Source organism: Oncorhynchus kisutch, linkage group LG17 (genome assembly GCF_002021735.2).
Source record: "Oncorhynchus kisutch isolate 150728-3 linkage group LG17, Okis_V2, whole genome shotgun sequence".
Classification (NCBI taxonomy): domain Eukaryota; kingdom Metazoa; phylum Chordata; class Actinopteri; order Salmoniformes; family Salmonidae; genus Oncorhynchus; species Oncorhynchus kisutch.
Genome location: NC_034190.2, coordinates 49,129,091 through 49,150,135, shown reverse-complemented (window position 1 = coordinate 49,150,135; position 21,045 = coordinate 49,129,091). Strand labels below are relative to the sequence as shown.

At 41.9% G+C, this 21,045-nt stretch overlaps 1 protein-coding gene across 1 annotated transcript in view; it reads left to right on the top strand.

Moving 5' to 3' along the window:
- Nucleotides 1-7,248: 7,248 nt before the first annotated feature.
- The window catches only part of gls2a (glutaminase 2a (liver, mitochondrial)), a 29,342-nt gene continuing 15,545 nt past the window's right edge, over nucleotides 7,249-21,045 (top strand). The window contains exons 1-3 of the mRNA XM_020506026.2: nucleotides 7,249-7,743; nucleotides 13,185-13,272; nucleotides 20,899-21,020. Coding sequence (XP_020361615.1) covers nucleotides 7,529-7,743; nucleotides 13,185-13,272; nucleotides 20,899-21,020 — 425 coding nt within the window. The 5' untranslated portion in view covers nucleotides 7,249-7,528. The remainder of the gene's footprint in view (nucleotides 7,744-13,184; nucleotides 13,273-20,898; nucleotides 21,021-21,045) is intronic.

The window sequence follows — 21,045 nt, the reverse complement described above, 5'->3', positions numbered from 1 at the left end:
AGCACGATGGGATGTTAATTGCTTAATTAACTCAGGAACTGCAACTGTGTGGAAGCACCTACTTTCAATATATTGTGTATCCCTCATTTACTCATGTGTCTCCATTATTTAGGCAGTTACCTGTACATAGAACTGCAATCTGAAAGCATCACTCAAATGCATGACTACTAGACGGCCATCTTGGGGGGACTTATTTGGAATGTTCTGTTTTACTGATAACTTCTGCTGGATTTCTCAGTGTACCATGCCTTATGATCACAACAATAGATCAATTGAACTGCGCCTCCACAATGGTAGCCAAGGTCCAAAGAACTTAATGTGCGATAGAAAACTGTCCGTTCAAGAAATGTCTCTCGTTCCCCTGACTGTACGCTGCCTCCGTCTCCCTGAGCACACAATAGGCCTCTGTGTGCTGGGCCCACGGAATGCTGTGAGATGGCAGGGCAGTGGGGATCGCTGCCTGATGAGGATGGTGGCTGGGGGGTTGAGGAATGGTGGGTAAAGGTGGGAGGATGGAGGGGTTCGGGGAGGGGAGTGATCATTCAGGACTGTATGACTGCAAAGAGGCTCCAGGGGTCTAGAGGGTGTCTAGGTTTCGGCACGGTGACCACTGTGGAGGGGTGGCTGTGGTTTGCTGAGTACACAGAGGAGGGTGGGGGGGCTGCTTCAACGTACCTGGGGAAGTCGAGCAAAGCACAGGGCCAGTCTCAGTCTATAAAATATATTTGTTATTGTATACATTTTCTATTATAATTTCATAAATGGTGCAGGAGGTAACATTTGTACAGTTGAATAGCATACCCAGATTACCAAATAGTAGATAATGGGACCAAAAAGGTGATAGAATATAATCTAAAAAAAATTCAACGCTGTACAATTGCGCTGTGTTTAACTAGAGGAACTCTAAATTCGGCTGGAGAGAATGAGGGAAATCTGTGGAATATTTGGATTTCAGTGCACATCTCTGGCGTAAAGATGTCTTGGTGACAAAACTCCCTCCAGTGGAAGTCGGGTAGAACTGTCTGGCTACTCTTGCTTTAGCGGTGTGCTTGTATGTGTGTGTGTGCGTGCGCGTGCGTGTGTGTGTGTGCGTGTGTGTGCCTGTTTGCACTGTAAGGCCTGTATGTCTGTGTCATTATGGGGAGGAATGTGGGAGAGAGTAAAGTTGGCAATGAGTGAGAATTCCATTCACGCTGGGTGGTAGATGGATAATGGACCGTGTTCTTTAATTTGAGAAGCGAAATGAACGATGCATCAAATCTCTACAATTCTCTAATTAGGGAGTTTTGTTTCACCACTCTGCACACAATTAAAATGTTCCTCTCGCTATGATCAATATCAAATTAACGTCTAAGAAGTCATCGAAAATTGAAAGCAGAGGATATGTTGAGATTGGAAAGTAGCAATTTCCTTTGGATAGTAAAAGCATAAAATGAAGACTTCGCAGACACTTTTTTCCTCATTGGCTTTTCTTCCAACATCATTCTAACCTTCTGTCCTACAAAGTAGAAAGCATGACTCTCAGACCCAAGAGAGTTTAGCGAGGGTCAGAAAAACGAACCTTTCAAACCAAGACGTTTTGCCGCCAACTTTTTGCAGACTTTTCTTTGTACTGTATATGAACGATTTTGCCAACAGCAAAGCCTGTACTTTTAATTCCACCAACCGAGGTAGTCATGATTGTGGTAATATGTTGCAAAGTCCCGCCAAACCCTCAGTATTAATGCAAACAAACAACATCCCCCTCTTCCTCAGAGAACGACAGGGTAAATGGAGAAAGATGCCAGTGAGAAGTAGCCTGACTGGGCAAAACACTTCTCTTTGATCTCTTCTTTAGCACTTCATGAAGTAGTTGTGATTTTGGGGTTGTGTGCACTCTGATATGTGCTTGTGTGAAATCGTCCAATGATATTAGCTGGGTACAAGGTTGTGTAGGTTACTTTCTAAATGTAATCCGTTACAGTTACTAGTAGGTTACTTGTCCAAAATTGTAATCAGTAGTGTGACTTTTGTATTACCCAAACTCAGTAACGTAACCTGATTACTTTCCGTTACTTTTGGATTACTTTCACTTTAACAGGCATTAGAAGACAGAAATGTTCCATCAAACGCATCTGGTGTGTCATCATAATGGTCTCTGACTTGTGGTCAGACTCGCTCATGTGGAACAAACTTAAATCTGCACCTTTTTTCAATGTTGAATTGAACGTCATAATGTATTTTTTCCGCAAACATCCTTTCTGAATTTAAAAGTAATCCAAGAAGTAATCATGAAGTTTTTCTAAAGTATCTGTAATCTGAATACAATATATTAGCTGGTAACATAACTTATTACAGTTAGGGGTTTTTTGCAATCAGATTACATGTAACTGATTACATGTAATCATTACTCCCCAAACCTGGTCAGGTAGATACCACTATTTGAGACGCCCTGAACTGCTGAAGGAATCCCAGACAAGCTTTGGACCCAATAGAAATATATAGCAGTTTCTCCTAAATCCAGGATATCATGGTGACATTTTAGGTGAGTCTGTTAACTACCATATTTCACCAGAATACTTTTTGACCCATAATCCTGTCCAAATACAGAATCTCCAACCCCCAAGTGTTTCAAACTGACTGTCCATTGTAGGTTATTCTAAGCTCCAGGGCTTTATCCAGGCTCTCAGACTACTGAGGCTGAATCAAAGCAGCAGGCTCCGGTATATTTATTTTCCTGTGTGAGACGACGACGGGGGTGGGGGTGGGTAGTTAAGTTTGTGCAGGCAGGAAGGGTGGGGCATGGGGGCTTCTCACACACGATTGAGGCTGGGGGGGACAAAGCTGGCATTCATGGGCTGAGGAATGGAAAACATTTTCTCCTGAAAACTCCTGAAGCTACAACCTGGGAGAGGTGGTGTAGGTAGACCATTGGTTAGCATGTGGCCCTTTGGAGCGGTCACATTCCTAGCGAGGCAAATCCAGAGGCTCCACCAGTGCCGGGTGAGGCCTCGTTTATTTGGTAACGCAGGTAACATTATGTCACCTCGTAGAGTCAATCTGGGAGAGGATACTATAGCATTCTACACCCAACAGCTGCACAGACTACACAGTCTAAAAAAACATGTAACCCTATACGGGTGGGTGCAGGAACTTTTCAACTACGAGGACGTTTTTGGATGGGGAGTCTGGGGACCATTGGGGGGCCTTGACCGTCTGCATGACAATAATGTCTCCTGAAAGAATTCCTTGAAGTGCCTTGAAGTGAGCTCCTCTTGATAGAGTCTTGGTAAATGTAATCCACCAATGTATTCCTCTCCTTAGTGAGGTTTTTCATACTACATGCGAGTTGTAATTGTTTAAAGATTTGAGAAAAAGTTGATAAATGCACCTGTGTCGGTTCCTATTATCTTATGTTTACTGTAACAGCCGGTAATGTCTTAATCAGTCAAATAATTTCCCCTTAGCAGGAGCGGCTAATTTATACCAGTGTGCTGATACTGCTGATAAAAAGCTCAGCTCGTGTGTTGTACACAAACACTGAGCACATGAAGGATCAGAGAGGTGAGGTGTGATGTGTCCCCTCACTCAGAGGCTTGTGGGTAGGAACACTGGGCCTGTGTGTGTGCGTGCAGCGCAAGAGAGAGAGTGTGCTTGCGCGTGATGGACCCCTGAGGGATGCCTTCTCATGGATACAACAGACACACAGACACAGTGACACAGCCCGGATGTGAGGTGCTAGATCTGGGATGAGTCTGCCACCTGCAGGCAAGAGATGTAAACAGACAGCAGAACAGGTCTTCTGGGTTTCTTGTGGAGTATCATGGAGTTGCCTCAGGCTAGAAATGTAAACCGCCACCTGCCCTGCTCTACTGATCTTAAAACGGTTGTGTATTTACTGTTTTTCAAGGTTGTGGATTTGAAAGGGTAGTGCATAGGGGGGACCGGTTGTTATTTTAAACAATAGAGTAACAGTCTTTTTTAGGCACTATCTCCAGCATGGCTCATTGGCCAAAGCCTATGGGAAACTGGATAAACGCAGAGAATAAGATCGTGGTGAACACTGGCCTGGGCGTTCTTATATGTTTTGTTCTATGAGATTTTCATCAGCTCACGTCACTTTTTGTGACATTTGTGTAATCAAAACAAGCACTTGAATCACACGAAAGCTTCAAAATTCCTAAAGGTTAAGTTAACTGACTGATATTACATCATTGAACAAAATGTCTAAGATCTCCCAAGCGTGTGTTAACTTCAGACCTTATTTTATGCGTTTATCCCAAAACCCCATTCTTTCCCCATTCATTTCCTGGGGCAGCAGGTAGCCTAGTGATTAGAGCGTTGGGCCTGTAACTGAAAGGTTGCTTGATTGAGTCCCCGAGCTGACAAGGTAAAAAATCTGTTGTTCTGCCCCTGAACAAGGCAGTGTAACCCACTGTTCCTAGGCTGTCATTGTAAATAAGAATTTGTTCCTAACTGACTTGCCTAGTAAAATTAAAGTACACATTGTTACAACTGTAGTTTCCATCTTTTTTTATTATTTTTTATTTCACCTTTATTTAACCAGGTAGGCAAGTTGAGAACAAGTTCTCATTTACAATTGTGACCTGGCCAAGATAAAGCAAAGCAGTTCGACACATACAACGACACAGAGTTACACATGGAGTAAAACAAACATACAGTCAATAACACAGTATAAACAAGTCTATATACAATGTGAGCAAATGAGGTGAGAAGGGAGGTAAAGGCAAAAAAAGGCCATGGTGGCAAAGTAAATACAATATAGCAATGGTAGAATGGTAGATTTGCAATGGAAGAATGTGCAAAGCAGAAATAAAAATAATGGGGTGCAAAGGAGCAAAATAAATTAATAATTAATTAAATACAGTAGGGAAAGAGGTAGTTGTTTGGGCTAAATTATAGGTGGGCTATGTACAGGTGTAGTAATCTGTGAGCTGCTCTGACAGTTGGTGCTTAAAGCTAGTGAGGGAGATAAGTGTTTCCAGTTTCAGAGATTTTTGTAGTTCGTTTTTGTATATCTCATCCAAGGAACTCTGTAGTTCTGTCAGAGTGGTCATTGTGTTCTTGATCACCTCCCTAACAAGGTCCTGTTTGGTCAGACTAACAGCTCTAAGCAGAGTCTGGGTAGTTCCATATTTTTACAATTTCCCAACGATGGAGACCACTGTGCTCTTGGAAACTTTCAACACTATAGAAATTGTTTTATACCCATCCCCAGATATCTGTCTCATCACAATTCTACCTCTGTGATCTACTGGCAGTTCCTTGGACTTCATGGTATAGTTTCTGCTCTGAAATGCACTGCCATCTGTGGGACCTTATATTAACAGGTGTGTTTCTTTGTAAATTAAGTCCACACAATTGAATTGGCCATAGGTGGACTCCAGTCAAGTTGTAGTGACATCTCGAGGTTGGGAATACTTATGTAAATGACATACAGTCAATAACTGTATTTCATTTTCAATAGCCTACATTTTCAATAGCCTACATTTTCAATAGCCTACATTTTCAATAGCCTACATTTGAAAACATGTTTTCACTTTGTCATTGAGGGGTATCGTGTGTAGATGGGGGAGAACATCAATTGAATCCATTTTCAATTCAGACTGTAACAGAACAAAATGTGGAGTAAAATAAGAATACATTCTGAAAGAAATGTGACACACTACCATATGGTGTCGCTACACAAGCTACAAATGACTAGAAAATCCCCCAATGTCATCTCTGCTCATTGGTATGCTTCATTTCACCATAACCAATGTAACCATGAAATTGTAAGTAGTTAAAACAATGTTTTATTGGTAATTGTATTATTTATTTATTCACAGGTTCACAGGTGTCATGACTTTGGCCTGTGGGTAAGGTTTATGACCCCCCCCCCCATAAATACCTTTCTCCCTTCCCTCTCTCTTGACTCTACAGAGGGACTCTTGAATAGCCTTTGTTAAACAGAGATTCTGGGAACCTCAGAAGGTGAGGGGAAGTTAACTATATATTGGTAATCCAACCAGTTGAACATATGCGTTGGTACTTAATGAATATGATGTCAGTTCGGTTGTCATCTGAGACATTCTCATCAATGATAGGATGACATAAACGGTACAGTGGAAAGTCTACACATTATGGTTATCAGATTCACATGGAATTGTTGTGCAATTCAAATGTTTGAATATGAATTTATTTGGGAGGGGATGAAATGTGATTTTAGCTTCTAAAATGTGAGAATTAGGTTTTCATGAGTGAATTAGGCCCGACTCAGTGGCCCGCCCACGTGAAGAGACATTGGTTATAAACTATGAAACACGCCCTCCTCTCCCTTCCTATATAAAGCCTTGATGACAATATAACTTTCTGTTCCGGGTACATTAGGATGACGATCCGATGTCAGAAGGGTTCAGATAATAACTATAGATAGAGACATGCTTCTCCCTTTGTTCTTCAGTCTTCCTGCTCTTTCACTCAGCTAGGGACGTTTTCCTTTATGACATAATTTGTAATCAATGTATGGTTCATTCTGTGTATATGTAATTCTGTGTGATTAGTTAGGTATTTAGTAAATAAATAATGAAACCCAATTTTGTATTGCTGATCCAACTTGTTAGCCAGGGTTCGTGAAGATAACCAGGAATGTACAACTTTCAGATGAGACTGAAATAAGGTGAAGATTAATATTGACTGCTATTGATGTAAAATATTACAAAGGTCTTTAAGAGTTTATTCGGGAGATAACTGCTCTATAAATATTATTTAGTGGTGCCCCGACTTTCTAGTTAATTACATTTACATGATTAGCTCAATCAGGTAATGTTAATGACAGAGAAAGGATTTTATAGAATAGCATGTCATATCACTTAATCCGGCATAGCCAAAAACACGACACAGGTGATAATACAACTTCTTGTTCAACAATTGCAACAAGGTTAGATCATATTATATCTTGCAGCGAGGTATTTAAAGGTTTTGGCAATGTTTTCCATAGAAACTGCTCAGAGAAGTAGCCTATAATTAGATTTGTACTGTGCCCCTAGCCACTGAATCACGTAACTGAAATCCTATCCATGCGCGTGCCAAGGATCGTACATTTCTCACCCTCTTCCCTGGGAAAAGTCTAATCTGGATCCTCGGGACGAAAAACTCTGACGTCACCCCCATTGAAGCTGACAGCTCTACCCGGGTAAGAGTTAAGATTGGGGTTAGGTTTAGGTAAAGGACGGGGTAATGGTAGGGTGTTAGGTTAGGTTTGAGGTTTAGGTTATGGACGTCCCAAGGATCCCGAAACAGCACAGCCACCTTCCCGTTCTGGATTCACTTGTCATTGGTCACTGGCCCATTTCATCTGTCGACCAACTTGTGCCAGTCACAACTCCACCCCCACGCGATAGTATCAAGTCCTCAAGTGCGCTCGCGTACATGAAAACTGACATAAAGCCCCCGAGGAACGAAGCACTGGACACAGATCTGATGCCTCTACAGTGTTTATTATATTCTAAGTGTATTGTTCTTTTGGTTGCGATCCACCCCTTTAATAATGCATTGTCTGAAACGTCTGCGGACTACAAATGCGGGAGTTTTACAATTGCTCAAACACGCTGTCAACTCCGCACGGGTTGGGAGTGACAGCAATGGCTTATCCAGGATCGAGCAACAGTCTCAGCTGTTATGCACAAGCGCAGCATCACACAGCCAGCGTCAGCAACCCTTCCATCATCAAGCTGTCAATGACATGGATGAAGCAGAGTGCAGGTAAATACCTACTCTTCCCCTAATTGGTACTGTAGAATAATGTGACTATGCAGTGCCACAGAAGGGTTGCCCACCTGGCGGCTCATAGGCCAAATTCGACCAGCAGGTGATTTTTATTTAAACCTCCATTTATTAAAATACATTTTCTTTGTTGGACATACAATACTTTAAAATCACCAGGATATCAATTTTAATTGAGGAAATATTTTCCCAAGTATTCCCACCCATAAATATAGACATGTGTTATCGTATCCTAATGTAATACAGGTTTGAAATGATTAGGTTTTTGTCAATTACTATATCTTTGTGCTTCTTGATGTCAAGCTGCAACAATTTTAATATAATTGTTCCAGCCCGCCGACCATCTGCTCAAGAAAGAATCGGCCCAAATCTGAATTTAGTTGGGGAACCCTGGCCTACAGTAGTGACACGTTGTCTGAAAGAGTGAAATTATGTTCTTCTGTTGCGATCCTATAGGGTCGTTCCATTTAATTTAAATCGCTTTTTGACCGCACCCCTTTTGATTTGAACGAAACTTTCTATACATATTTGCCGATGGTAAAGTGGACAGAAAGTAATTTTTTGGACCTGAATGCCAAAACATTTCGAAAATGGAGGTGCTCAAAGAAAAGCCAACTGACATTTACTCCTGAAGTGCTACCCGTTGCAACCTCTACAACCACTGTGATTATTATTTGACCCTGCTGGTCATCTATGAACATTTTGACGATCTTGAAGAACGATCTGGCCTTAATGGCTATGTACTCTTATAATCTCCACCCGGCACTGCCAGGAGAGGACTGGCCACCCGTAGCCTGGTTCCTCTCTAGGTTTCTTCCTAGGTTCCCTGACTTTCTAGGGAGTTTTTTTCCTAGCCACTGTGATTCTACATCTCCATTGAGCGCTCTCTAAGGTTTTAGGCTCGGTTTCTGTGTAAACACTTTGCGACAATTGCTGATCTAAAAAGGGCTTTATAAATACATTTGATTGGTTGACTGAAATGGGAATGAAATGTGCATTTCAACTTTAAAATGGTAGCACAAAAATAATTGGAGGTCCAAACATCAGAGAATGTTGAATGGCATGGGAATATTAGTTTATAAATCAATTATACTGTCAACCCTCCATAGGCAACCTATTGAAATCATGGAAAGATGGATAATACAATAGACAGTTGAATTTATGATGATATTCGACGATGAATTGTGTTTCTATGGTTGAATGACATGCACCCTTATTCAAGAGCATGCTGTGTCTCAACCGATGGCGGGCGCAACACAAACACCTCAGTTGATGTCAAAATAGGGTCTTAAGCTACAACATTTGCGAAATGCAAAATAATCAGTTTATTACAACAACAACAAAAAGTACATCATTGTTATTAAAATAATTACAATTCAAGAAATTCTAAAATAGTTTGTCAACCCTGTTTTGGTAAGCTTTTAAGGGATATCAAACTCAACCGTTTATTTTTTTCCAGTAATGAAGACATGGATGTCTCATGGTAGGGTGGTGTATGCAAAATAGGTCAACTTTGAGAACCTTTATCACCTAAATGTTTTGGCATTCAGGTCACTTTCTTACCGCTTCTCCCATAAGCAAATATGTATGGGAAGTGCTGTTCAAATCAAATATGTATGGGAAGTGCTGTTCAAATCAAAAGGGGTGCGGAAAAAAAGGGATTGAACCCAAATGGAATGACCCTATAATAATGAGTTACTGATTTTCAGTGATGGGGAGCAGTGAACTACATGTACATCAACTAGTCATTTAAATAAATGTAGCTGTAGCTTGGTGGTGGTAGTTGAACTAAATTCAAATCTTGGTAGTGTTTTCAGTAGTTACCCACTGGGCACAGACATCAATTCAATTGGTTCAACGTCATTTCAGTGTAATAATGTGGAAGTAACATTGATTCAACCAGTGCGTGCCCAGTAAGTAATATATTGTTTTACCATGTAGTGGTATAGCTAACTACTGGAACTACACACTACATTTTTTCAAAAAGAACAGAAAATATAGCTACGGTAGACAAGATTTCCTTTCTTTTTCGGCATCAAACATGCCTAATTTTCACTTGAAACAGTTTTTGTGTTTAATAGGCTAAATGACATATTATGTTAACTTCTGACTACAAAGTGATCTGTTCTTCCAATTTGTAGTTGTTGACGTTTCAGATTTAAATATAACTTTCCACGAAGTAGTTTGGATGTAGTGAACTACTTTTTCAATATAACTTTAAGTGAACTATACGTTTCTAGTTTTAATGTAGCTTAACTTCTTCCAGTGTGAAGTCATCGGTAGCTTGGTAAACCACACTGAGAGTACAAAACATTAGGGACATTATTGATATTGAGTTGCACCCCATTTTCCCCTCAGAACAGCCTCAATTGGTCACTGCATGGACTCTACAAGGTGTCGAAAGCGTTCCACAGGGACGCTGGCCCATGTTGATTCCAATGCTTCCCACAGTTGTATCAAGTTGGCTGCATGTCCTTTGGGTGGTGGACCATTTTTGATACACACGGGAAACTGTTGAGTATAAAAAACCCAGCAGTGTTGCACTTCTTGACACAAATCGGCATCATGAACTGTGTCTCAATTCTCCCAAGGCTTAAAAATCCTCTTTCATAACCTTTTGTGACTAGGGGGCAGTATTTCCATTTTTGGAAAAATAACGTGCCCGTAGTAAACAGGATATTTTGTCAGGACAAGATGCTAGAATATGCATATAATTGACAGCTTAGGATAGAAAACACTCTAAAGTTTCCAAAACTGTAAAAATATTGTCTGTGAGTATAACAGAACTGATGTTGCAGGCAAAAGCCTGAGAAAAATCCAATCCGGAAGTGCCTCATGTTTTGAAAGCGCTGCGTTCCAATGCGTCCCTATTGAGCGGTGAATGGGCTATCAACCAGATTACTTTTTCTCCGTATTCCCCAAGGGGTCTACAGCATTGTCACGTATTTTCACGCATTTATGTTGAAGAATACCCGTAAGTGGCTACATTGCGCAAGTGGTCACCTGATGCTCCCAGAGAGATTCTCGCGTAAAATACAGAGGTAGCCATTATTCCAATCGGTCCTACTGAAAAACTAATTGTCCCAGTGGATATATTATCTAATAGATATTTGAAAACCACCTTGAAGATTGATTATAAACAACGTTTGCCATGTTTCTGTCGATATTATGGAGCTAATTTGGAATCTTTTTTGGGTTTTCGTGACTGCAATTTCCGGGCGATTTCTCAGCCAAACGTGAAGAACAAATGGAGCTATTTCGCCTACAAAAATAATATTTTTGGAAAAAAGGAACATTGGCTGTCTAACTGGGAGTCTCGTGAGTGAAAACATCCGAAGCTCATCAAAGCTAAACGATTTAATTTGATTGCTTTTCGTATTTCTGTGACCAAGTTACCTGCTGCCAGCTGGACAAAATGCTATGCTAGGCTATCGATAAACTTACACAAATGCTTGTCTAGCTTTGGCTGTAAAGCACATTTTGAAAATCTGAGATGACAGGGTGATTAACAAAAGGCTAAGCTGTGTCTCATATTTCACTTGTGATTTTCATGAATAGGAATATTTTTATGTCCGTTGCGTTATGCTAATTAGTGTCAGTCGATGATTACGCTCCTTCATGCGGGATGGTGAGTCACTAGAGGTTTTAACCCATCTCCTCCCCTTAATCTACTCTGATTGAAGTGGATCTAACAGGTGATATCAATAAGGTATCATAGCTTTTACCCGGATTCACCTGGTCAGTCTATGTCAGGGAGAGAGCATCTGTTCCTAATGGTTTGTACACTCAGGGTATATTTTCGGAGTAACATCCCTATAACTGCTGATTTTGTATTCAAATTAGGCTTGTCTACAGAAAATTATTATTTTTGATTCAGACATTTTGTTATGCATACAAAGTGGACTTCAAACGAAATTCCCAATAATACTCCATCCAAACAACTACTTTAATCATAGACTAAATGTAGGAACATGGAGCTGAATAGTCAGTGGAATTAGTTTGAAAGCAGATATTAAGATGAACTACACTTCTACACTTGACTACACTACTTTGCATTAGATCTACACTACACTACACTACTGTACATTAGACATTCACTACACTATACTACTGTACATTATACCTTCACTACACTACACTACTGTGCATTATACCTTCACTACACTACTGTGCATTAGACCTTCACTACACTACACTACTGTGCATTAGACGTTCACTACACTACTGTACATTAGACCTTCACTACACTACACTACTGTGCATTAGACCTTCACCACACTACTGTACATTATACCTTCACTACACTACACTACTGTACATTAGACCTTCACTACACTACTGTACATTATACCTTCACTACATTACACTACTGTACATTAGACATTCACTACACTACACTACTGTACATTAGACCTTCACTACACTACACTACTGTACATTAGACATTCACTACACTATACTACTGTACATTATACCTTCACTACGCTACACTACTGTGCATTAGACCTTCACTACACTACTGTACATTAGACATTCACCACACTACACCACTGTACATTAGACATACACACACTACTGTACATTAGACCTTCACCACACTACACTACTGTGCATTAGACATACACACACTACTGTACATTAGACCTACACTACTGTACATTAGTCCTACAGTACTGTACATTAGACCTACACTACTGTACATTAGACCTACACTATACTACTACTGTACATTAGACCTTCACTACACTACTGTACATTAGACCTACATTATACTACACTACTGTACATTAGACCTTCACTACACTACTGTACATTAGACCTACATTATACTACACTTCTGTACATTAGACCTACACCACACACACTACTGTACATTAGACCTACAGTACTGTACATTAGACCTACACTACTGTACATTAGACCTACACTACTGTACATTAGACCTACTCCACACTACACTACTGTACATTAGGCCTACACTACAAACACTACTACACTCTCCTTGCTGGGGAGAAAATAAAAACATAGAACATTGTTCATACACACTTGTCTTTAGTGGTTAAGTGCTCTTTTGCACATGTTGTATGTTTTGAGAAAAGTTATGCAGATGAGAGTCAACTATCAAAACACAGTGTACAACGTATATGCACTGGTAATCTTTAACAATGACCCTGTCAGACCTACAGTAGTATGGACATCACAGGAAGTTGGTGGCACCTTAATTGGGGAGGACAGGCACGTGATAATGGCTGGAGTGGAAAAAGGGGAATGGTATTTAAGACACCAAACCCATGGTTTCCATGGTTTCCATGTGTTTGATGCCATTCCATTGGCTCCGTTCCAGCCGTTATTATGAGCCGTCCTCCCCTCAGCAGCCTCCACTGATTGACATGATGCACTGTGTTGTCTGGTCTTCACAGGAACAGGTTGATCTCTGGGATGGAGGACCTTCTCTTCTACACCATTACAGAGGGCAAAGAGATGATCCCTGTCTCTCAGTTCATCTCTGTGAGTCTCCATCTCACCACATCCACCCTCACTGTGTGCCACCAACACTAACCCATACAGTGTTTTTTTAAAATGTAACCAATTTTTTTTTTTGCTGGAATGAGAGTTGCTCATATTGACAACTACTGCGGCTTTCCGTGACGTCCTTTTAAAGTTGACCCATCATGTACTGTACCACAACACATTCTAGTTCCTAAAGCGGCCTTTGGGCTTGCTGTTTTCCCTCCAGCTAAATGAACACTGAATGAATCCCAGGAAGTGTAAGACGAGCCAAGGCAGGAATCCATCACACCATGTTACTAGCCCAGGCTCAGGTTTGAAAAGTGTTGAGGAAACGCCTTATGTAACTTTATGACTAATAGACAGGTGTAGCTGTTGTTAATGAGGCTAGAAGTGAATTCCCTTGACCCTTTACACATGTGGAAATTGGCATATATGGATAGGGCAAAATTGAAATGTTTCTTACGGAAGAAATATGAAATGCATAAGCATTGTAGCAATTAAAAGGGAACTGTTTGGAGATTGTGGTAACATTATTAGACCAAAGTGGAGGACACAACAGTTCAGCTGACACATGACTGAATCCAAGCATTACAGTGTTGATTTTATGTGCATTTCATATTTACTGTACTTTTCGCCGCATTTGTTGATGACGAAATCTAAAAATATTTTGGATCAGGAGCATCAAGGGGGTCCAATCCGGCCTGCGGGTGGTTTGAATAAAAATATGTTTTACTCAATTTACTTTAAAATGACTAAAACCAAATCAAAACGGTGTAGAAATAATAATGTGCCTATATTCATAGAGTTTCTTGACTGTCCAGCTCACTAATAATCACTAGACAGTCAGGTCGCATCGATAAATTCCCTAAACTATGGTTATGGGACTATTATTAACACATTTTGACAGCAAGGAAATATAACACATTTTCAGTGTGGCCCTCTGGACCTTGTTGAAGACTGAATGTGGCCCCAGGAGCCAAATGAGTTTGACACCCCTGCTCTGGATACATTCAGTAACATGATAAGAATATTCCTGGAAAATGTGACCATAGGTGCAACTTAAGACAAATAAATGACAAAAGGTTTGGGTGAGAGGACTGACTGGTGTCTCCATGTGGCCACACACACCTCTCCAAAGTGGGCACAGTTCCTAAGCTATTTCAATATACTTTTATGACTCAAAGAAAGAGTCTTCAACTACAAGGTACTTTTTTGAAGCTCTCCAGGCTGTGCCATTGAGGAACTGGAACAAGCACACTTGTAGTTGTTTTGTTTGGAACACAGCCCTGCATCCCCACCCTCACACAATTACTGTTGTTTATCGCAATCCAAAAAACGGTCCATTATAAATCGCAATCTGTGAACAGGTGGGCATCATTTTGAAAGCTTGTTCGATTGCCAACATGACTAGCTAAGTTGTAAAATGTGATTTTACAGTGTTGGGCTTTCACAAGGCAAAACAGAGAAACGGATCGTAATTCTGGTCCACATGGAACCATGAGTGTATTCATTTAAAAACAATTGTTTTACACAATAGACAACAGGCTATTTCTGTTCAGAACAACCCAGGGTATGACGCCATGTCAACTGTACATCAATCATAGGGATCATTAACACTGTGTACAGTATGACATGGGCATTTGGACCAGTGCACATTTGGACTCACGGGAGTTTTGGCTTGCTTGTATGACATCAAAGCAGTATTTATTGTAATAATCAACGTCTCCCCATAAATAGAGCGCTCAAAATGTACAGCCTTTCCCTCACTCGGACAACAAAACATTTTGCAAAAGTTTCCCAATTCGCGGGAGGGATGGAGGTCTCGTCTCGTGCGGTGCTCGTAGTGCGTCTTATTCTGTGTGTTGTGGTCAAAGGGGAGTGCGCAGTGCCTCTCAAATGTACATTTCTACGCGTTCTCCACACTCTTGTCCTCACCAGAATGTACTCAAGAGAAGTTCCTCGAACTCGACGCATGAGAGTGTGGAGCGCGGAAGTATGCATACTGAGAAACACCTGCTGTGTTCCATCCCAGGGCTTTTACGACACAATTTAGAACAGGGATGGGCAGCGCCGGTCCTCGAGGACTGAGTGATGTCACACTTTTCCCCCATCCCTAGCAAACACAGCTGATTAAACAAATTGCATTGTTAGTTGTTTTAGCTGGGGGCGAAAAATGTAACACCAATCAAGCCCCCGAGGACTGGAGTTGTCCATCCCCTGATTTTAGAACATCATAGAAGTCTCAGCTCAGTTGGTGAAAAGGTCATACAAGCACAGTCATCCATAGCACCATGCATGCTGAACTTGGCATTTTACGATGTGTGAAGAGACTCTGTGTCGAATGTCCCCTCCCAGTGCTTTTACACTGTAATTCATACCTTCAGAGCCTTTCTTGGTGCCCCTCATATGCATATTCAAATGAACTCTGAACAGTACAGGGTACCGGGGTCTATTAGAAGGCTGGGTGGTGTTGTGGCACGGCATGGTATTTGACAGGCCATTGTGTCATGGCCTTTGAATCATCATCAACATGGCTTTTTAACATTGAATCAAAGAAACACTGGCAATGGTTTTTAGATGGCTCCAACCAATGACTGTATATGAATAAACAAAGCATTTAATCACGTGACACCATTCATTTCCATGCCAAGACTCATATAGCGCATTTGAAGCCAAGGAAGTCGGTTAAAGGCCCAGTGCAGTCAAAAATGTGATTTCTCTCTGTTTTATATACACTGCTCAAAAAAATAAAGGGAACACTTAAACAACACAATGTAACTCCAGGTCAATCACACTTCTGTGAAATCAAACTGTCCACTTAGGAAGCAACACTGATTGACAATAAATTTCACATGCTGTTGTGCAAATGGAATAGACAACAGGTGGAAATTATAGGTAATTAGCAAGACACCCCCAATAAAGGAGTGGTTCTGCAGGTGGTGACCACAGACCACTTCTCAGTTCCTATGCTTCCTGGGTGATGTTTTGGTCACTTTTGAATGCTGGCGGTGCTTTCACTCTAGTGGTAGCATGAGACGGAGTCTACAACCCACACAAGTGGCTCATGTAGTGCAGCTCATCCAGGATGGAACATCAATGCGAGCTGTGGCAAGAAGGTTTGCTGGCGCCCTGTGCTCTTCACAGATGAAAGGAGGTTCACACTGAGCACACGTGACAGAAGTGACAGAGACTGGAGACGCCGTGGAGAACGTTCTGCTGCCTGCAACATCCTCCAGCGTGACCGGTTTGGTGGTGGGTCAGTCATGGTGTGGGGTGGCATTTCTTTGGGGGGCCGCACAGCCCTCCATGTGCTCGCCAGAGGTAGCCTGACTCACATTGGGTACCGAGATGAGATCCTCAGACACCTTGTGAGACCATATGCTGGTGCGGTTGGCCCTGGGTTCCTCCTAATGCAAGACAATGCTAGACCTCATGTGGCTGGAGTGTGTCAGCAGTTCCTGCAAGAGGAAGGCATTGATGCTATGGACTGGCCCGCCCGTTCCCCAGACCTGAATCCAATTGAGCACATCTGGGACATCATGTCTCGCTCCATCCACCAACGCCACGTTGAACCACAGACTGTCCAGGAGTTGGTGGATGCTTTAGTCCAGGTCTGGGAGGAGATCCCTCAGGAGACCATCCGCCACCTCATCAGGAGCATGCCCAGGCGTTGTAGGGAGGTCATACAGGCACGTGGAGGCCACACACACTACTGAGCCTCATCTTGTTTTAAGGACATTACATCAAAGTTGGATCAGCCTGTAGTGTGGTTTTCCACTTTAATTTTGAGTGTGACTCCATATCCAGACCTCCATGGGTTGATAAATTTGATTTCCATTTATAATTTTTGGGTAATTTTGTTGTCAGTACATTCAACTATGTAAAGAAAAAAGTATTTAATAAGAATATTTCATTCATTCAGATCTAGGATGTGTTATTTTAGTGTTCACTTTATTTTTTTGAGCAGTGAATATATCCACACTGTGAAATTTCAGCCTGTTTTGGTGGGATGGAGTTTTGGCCTGCCTGGTGACATCACCAGGTGGTAAATGAGTTAATAGACCAATAAGAAATAGAGTTCCAAACCTCTCTGCCAATAACAGCTAGTTTTCAGTTTTCCCTTACCCTCTATGAACCACTCCCAGACAGTCCTAGCTAAATTCTTTGTTAAGAAGCTATTTTTAATTCTTAAAAAAAAAACAAGCACAGTAAGGTACTTAATTGTTACCCAGAAATGATTTGATATGGAGATAACGGCTGCATTGGACCTTTAAGATGGTGTCTCATGGAGAGACAGAGTGCAGTTTGAGCTACTCCAGGAAGTGACAGCTCAGTGCTGCCACCATTTATTAAGAATCTCATGTTGATGGCCGCCCGGGGTACGGCAGGCTGCCATTAGCAACTAAATTATCCTTAGGGAAGTTTCCAAATGTACAGAATGGTTACCTGGAGGAAAATGGGGGAGGGCCATGCTTTTTCAATTTCAGTCATGGGGAGTGTTTAGTATTTTTTTTAAATCCAGTCCAGGGAAGGGACATGTCATTTTTAATTGATGAAATTTCTATATTTTTCTGTGTTTTAGAATGAGTTTCTCATTAGGCTATATATTGATGTGTGCCCGATGCCGCCTCTCATTTCTGAATCTCCACTGGGCGCGCAATATCAAGCAGGCCTATAGGCCATTTAGTGCGCTCTCAATCAAATGATCCATAGCCTATAGGCTATGAAGTGCATGCTCGGAGAAGCACAGCGCAAAGTTATATTTCTAAGATAGCTGCTGGGATGGTGTAAATAAAACTAAGCTGCATTACACACTGCAACGGATATTCCAACCCTGAGCCCCTGCTCTGCTCTTGCTGATCAAAACCTTTTTTTGTGCTGTCTAACCAAGGGCTGTGCTGTGCAGGGCTATGGTGGCAGTTCAGGAGGAGAGTCAAAGGCTTCTTCCGAATTAATGAATTCATTGTTATCTTGTGAGCGGACTAGCCTTATAGCCTATGTTCTGTTCTGTTTGAGAAGCGGAGAACGAAGGAAGGAGGAAGGCCGGAGGTCAACATTGATAGCTTGGTACTACTATAATTGATTGGATTAAAAACAATGTTTCTTGCCCATGATGTATTTAGCAGAGTTATTGACCTCACAGTAAAACCAGATTAGAGTAAATTACGTTGTGGTGCTGAAACTTGAAGCAGCAGCTACAGCATAATCAATGGGAAATGGACAGTTCATGGTGCTGAAAGTAGGCGAATTATAGTCGGCATAATTCATTTCAACGTCTTCATTTTAATTAGACTTTACTAACAACAAGGGGGCTTTGTGTTGGAGGCTATTTCTTCCTATTTAAGAGGTAGGTGTACCGGTTTGACAGACGAAATTAGGCAATAGGCTGCTATATTCATAATTCCTCCACCCACCATGTACTCTTTAAATAGCCTACCTCCGTGTCATTATAGCCTACCTACATTACACAAATTCCAATATGTTGTGGCTAAAGTTAGCTAGGCCAGCTAGTCTAGGTCCAGAAACTGATGGGTTGGGCCAGAGCCAGAACACGTGGGTAAAGCGGCAGTTTGAAAATCCGTCACTGGCTTTGATACTCTAATTGGTTAGAGACGATCCAATCGCTAATGACTTGTTTTGTACAACACCCCTCGTGCCCCTCATCCCCGCAAACAACTTTTATGATGGCAGTCGCGACTGTAGTATGTAGCGTGCGACAGAGCAGCGGAAGAATATACTGTGAGCCGTCAGGCTACACTTTCTCTGCTTCTCGCTGTTTTTTTCATGCTGACAGATTTTGGGGCAAGAGTCAAGCCTCTCACTTTGCCTCTTCCTCTCTGAGCACTGTATTATCTTTGTGTGCATGTCACATACCAACATGTCTTACCACCTTGTATTTCAATATGATGCAATGCTTGATATTCTTACATAATGATATCTGCTTTGACCTTCGATTGATCTGCCAGTTTAGACGAGGGAGATCTGCCAGTTTAGACAAGGGAGATCTGCCAGTTTAGACAAGGGAGATCTGCCATTTGTTGTCATGTTAGGCTGTATGTGTTTAGCATGACAGTGACACGGCAGAGGAGTTGGCTGTAACACACAGTGATCTGAAAGGACTGTCACTGAACTGTAGCTGTGGTTACTGAATAACCCCCCCCCTTTTAATCCCCCAATTTCGTGATAACGATCTTGTCTCATCGCTGCAATTCCCCAACGGGCTCGGGAGAGGCGAAGGTCGAGTCGTCGAAACATGACCTACCAAGCCGCGCTTCTTAACACCTGCTTGCTTAACCCGGCAACCAGCAGCACCAATGTGTCGGTGGAAACCCCATCAACTGACAATCGAAGTCAGCATGCAGGTGCCCGGTCCACCACAAGGAGTCGCTAGAGCGCAATAAGCCAAGTAAAGGCCCCCTACCCCAAATCCCCCCCTAACCCGGACCACGCTGGGCCAATTGTGCGTCGTCTGTGGGACTCCATGTTACAGACGGTAATGACACAGCCCGTCACTACAACCCCAGGCTGTAGTGATGCCTCAACGCCGCGATGCAGTGCCTTAGACCGCTGTGCTACTCGAGAGGCCAGCAATTCTGTTTTTTAACTAGTTTCTTTGAAGTACTTTCTCTCATTTAACATCTCAATATCTCAATAGCTTTACAATTCTGTCATCATTTCTTCTGCCAGAAATTACACACACACTGTACTTCCCACAGTATATATAGCTTTGAATGTTGCTGTCCTATACAGTACGTCTGAATTTGATATCAGCCTCTCATGAAAGCCACTGCCCGATGTGAAGTATTGACATGCGATAACTAAACACAACAGTTCAGTCAAGCAGTGTGTGTTGATCATTAATGCATCGATCAGACACACAGGCTCGAAAATAACCTCCCGGACCTTCCCATGAGGCAAGTCTGCTGTCACTGCATATGATGCCCCAGAAATAGGCACACTTGTTGCATATAGCTGTCAGAATGACTTGAAGTTGGCTTAGGGGAGGGATTTCAATCAGTGATGTACTGGTAAAAAAAAAGAAAGTAGGTGGCTAAACTGATCGCTGGTTGCAGTGAAAAAAGTTGCGCTCCCTAAACGCTTAATGCATTTTTTCCGCCAAAGGTGGGCAACAAAAACCTCTACATCACTGATTTCAATACAGTAGGTACAGTATGTTTCTTCCTCCTTTACAGAGTCATTTACAGGACTGCTTGAACCCTTGTGGTTGCTCACTTAATGGAAAACAGGGTTTGTTCCAATTCAGGTATAGAAGATGACACACTAAAACAATTATTGTAGTCCTGTATAACCTCAGCTTTCTTTAAAACGAAAATAAAAAGTTATTATTATGATTATGAACCTTTTAATGTACTACGCATGTCCTTATCCTTATGTACAAATATATATCTACTCTATTAGGCCCAGCATCTGCAGGACCAGCACGGGGGTTAGCTCAGCAGTCTACTGAGAGAGCTCCAATATGGACCTCCCTATTCTAGAGATGGTGTGTCAGTGTTGATCAGCTCACCACAACCCCATCCCCCCCCCCCTCTCATTTCTCTCGGTCTAATTGTCTCTCTGTCTCACTCTCATTTTGCAAATGTTCCTTTCTCCTTCTTCCAGGCGTTGAGGAGCACAGGTTTATTGACATCGGATCCCAGGCTGAGTGACTGTATGCGTCAGCTGCGCCAGTCAATGCAGGACTCTGCCGGAACAGTCATGATGGACCCGAAACTCTTCAGGAAGTGAGCAATGCTCTATTTTCACGTT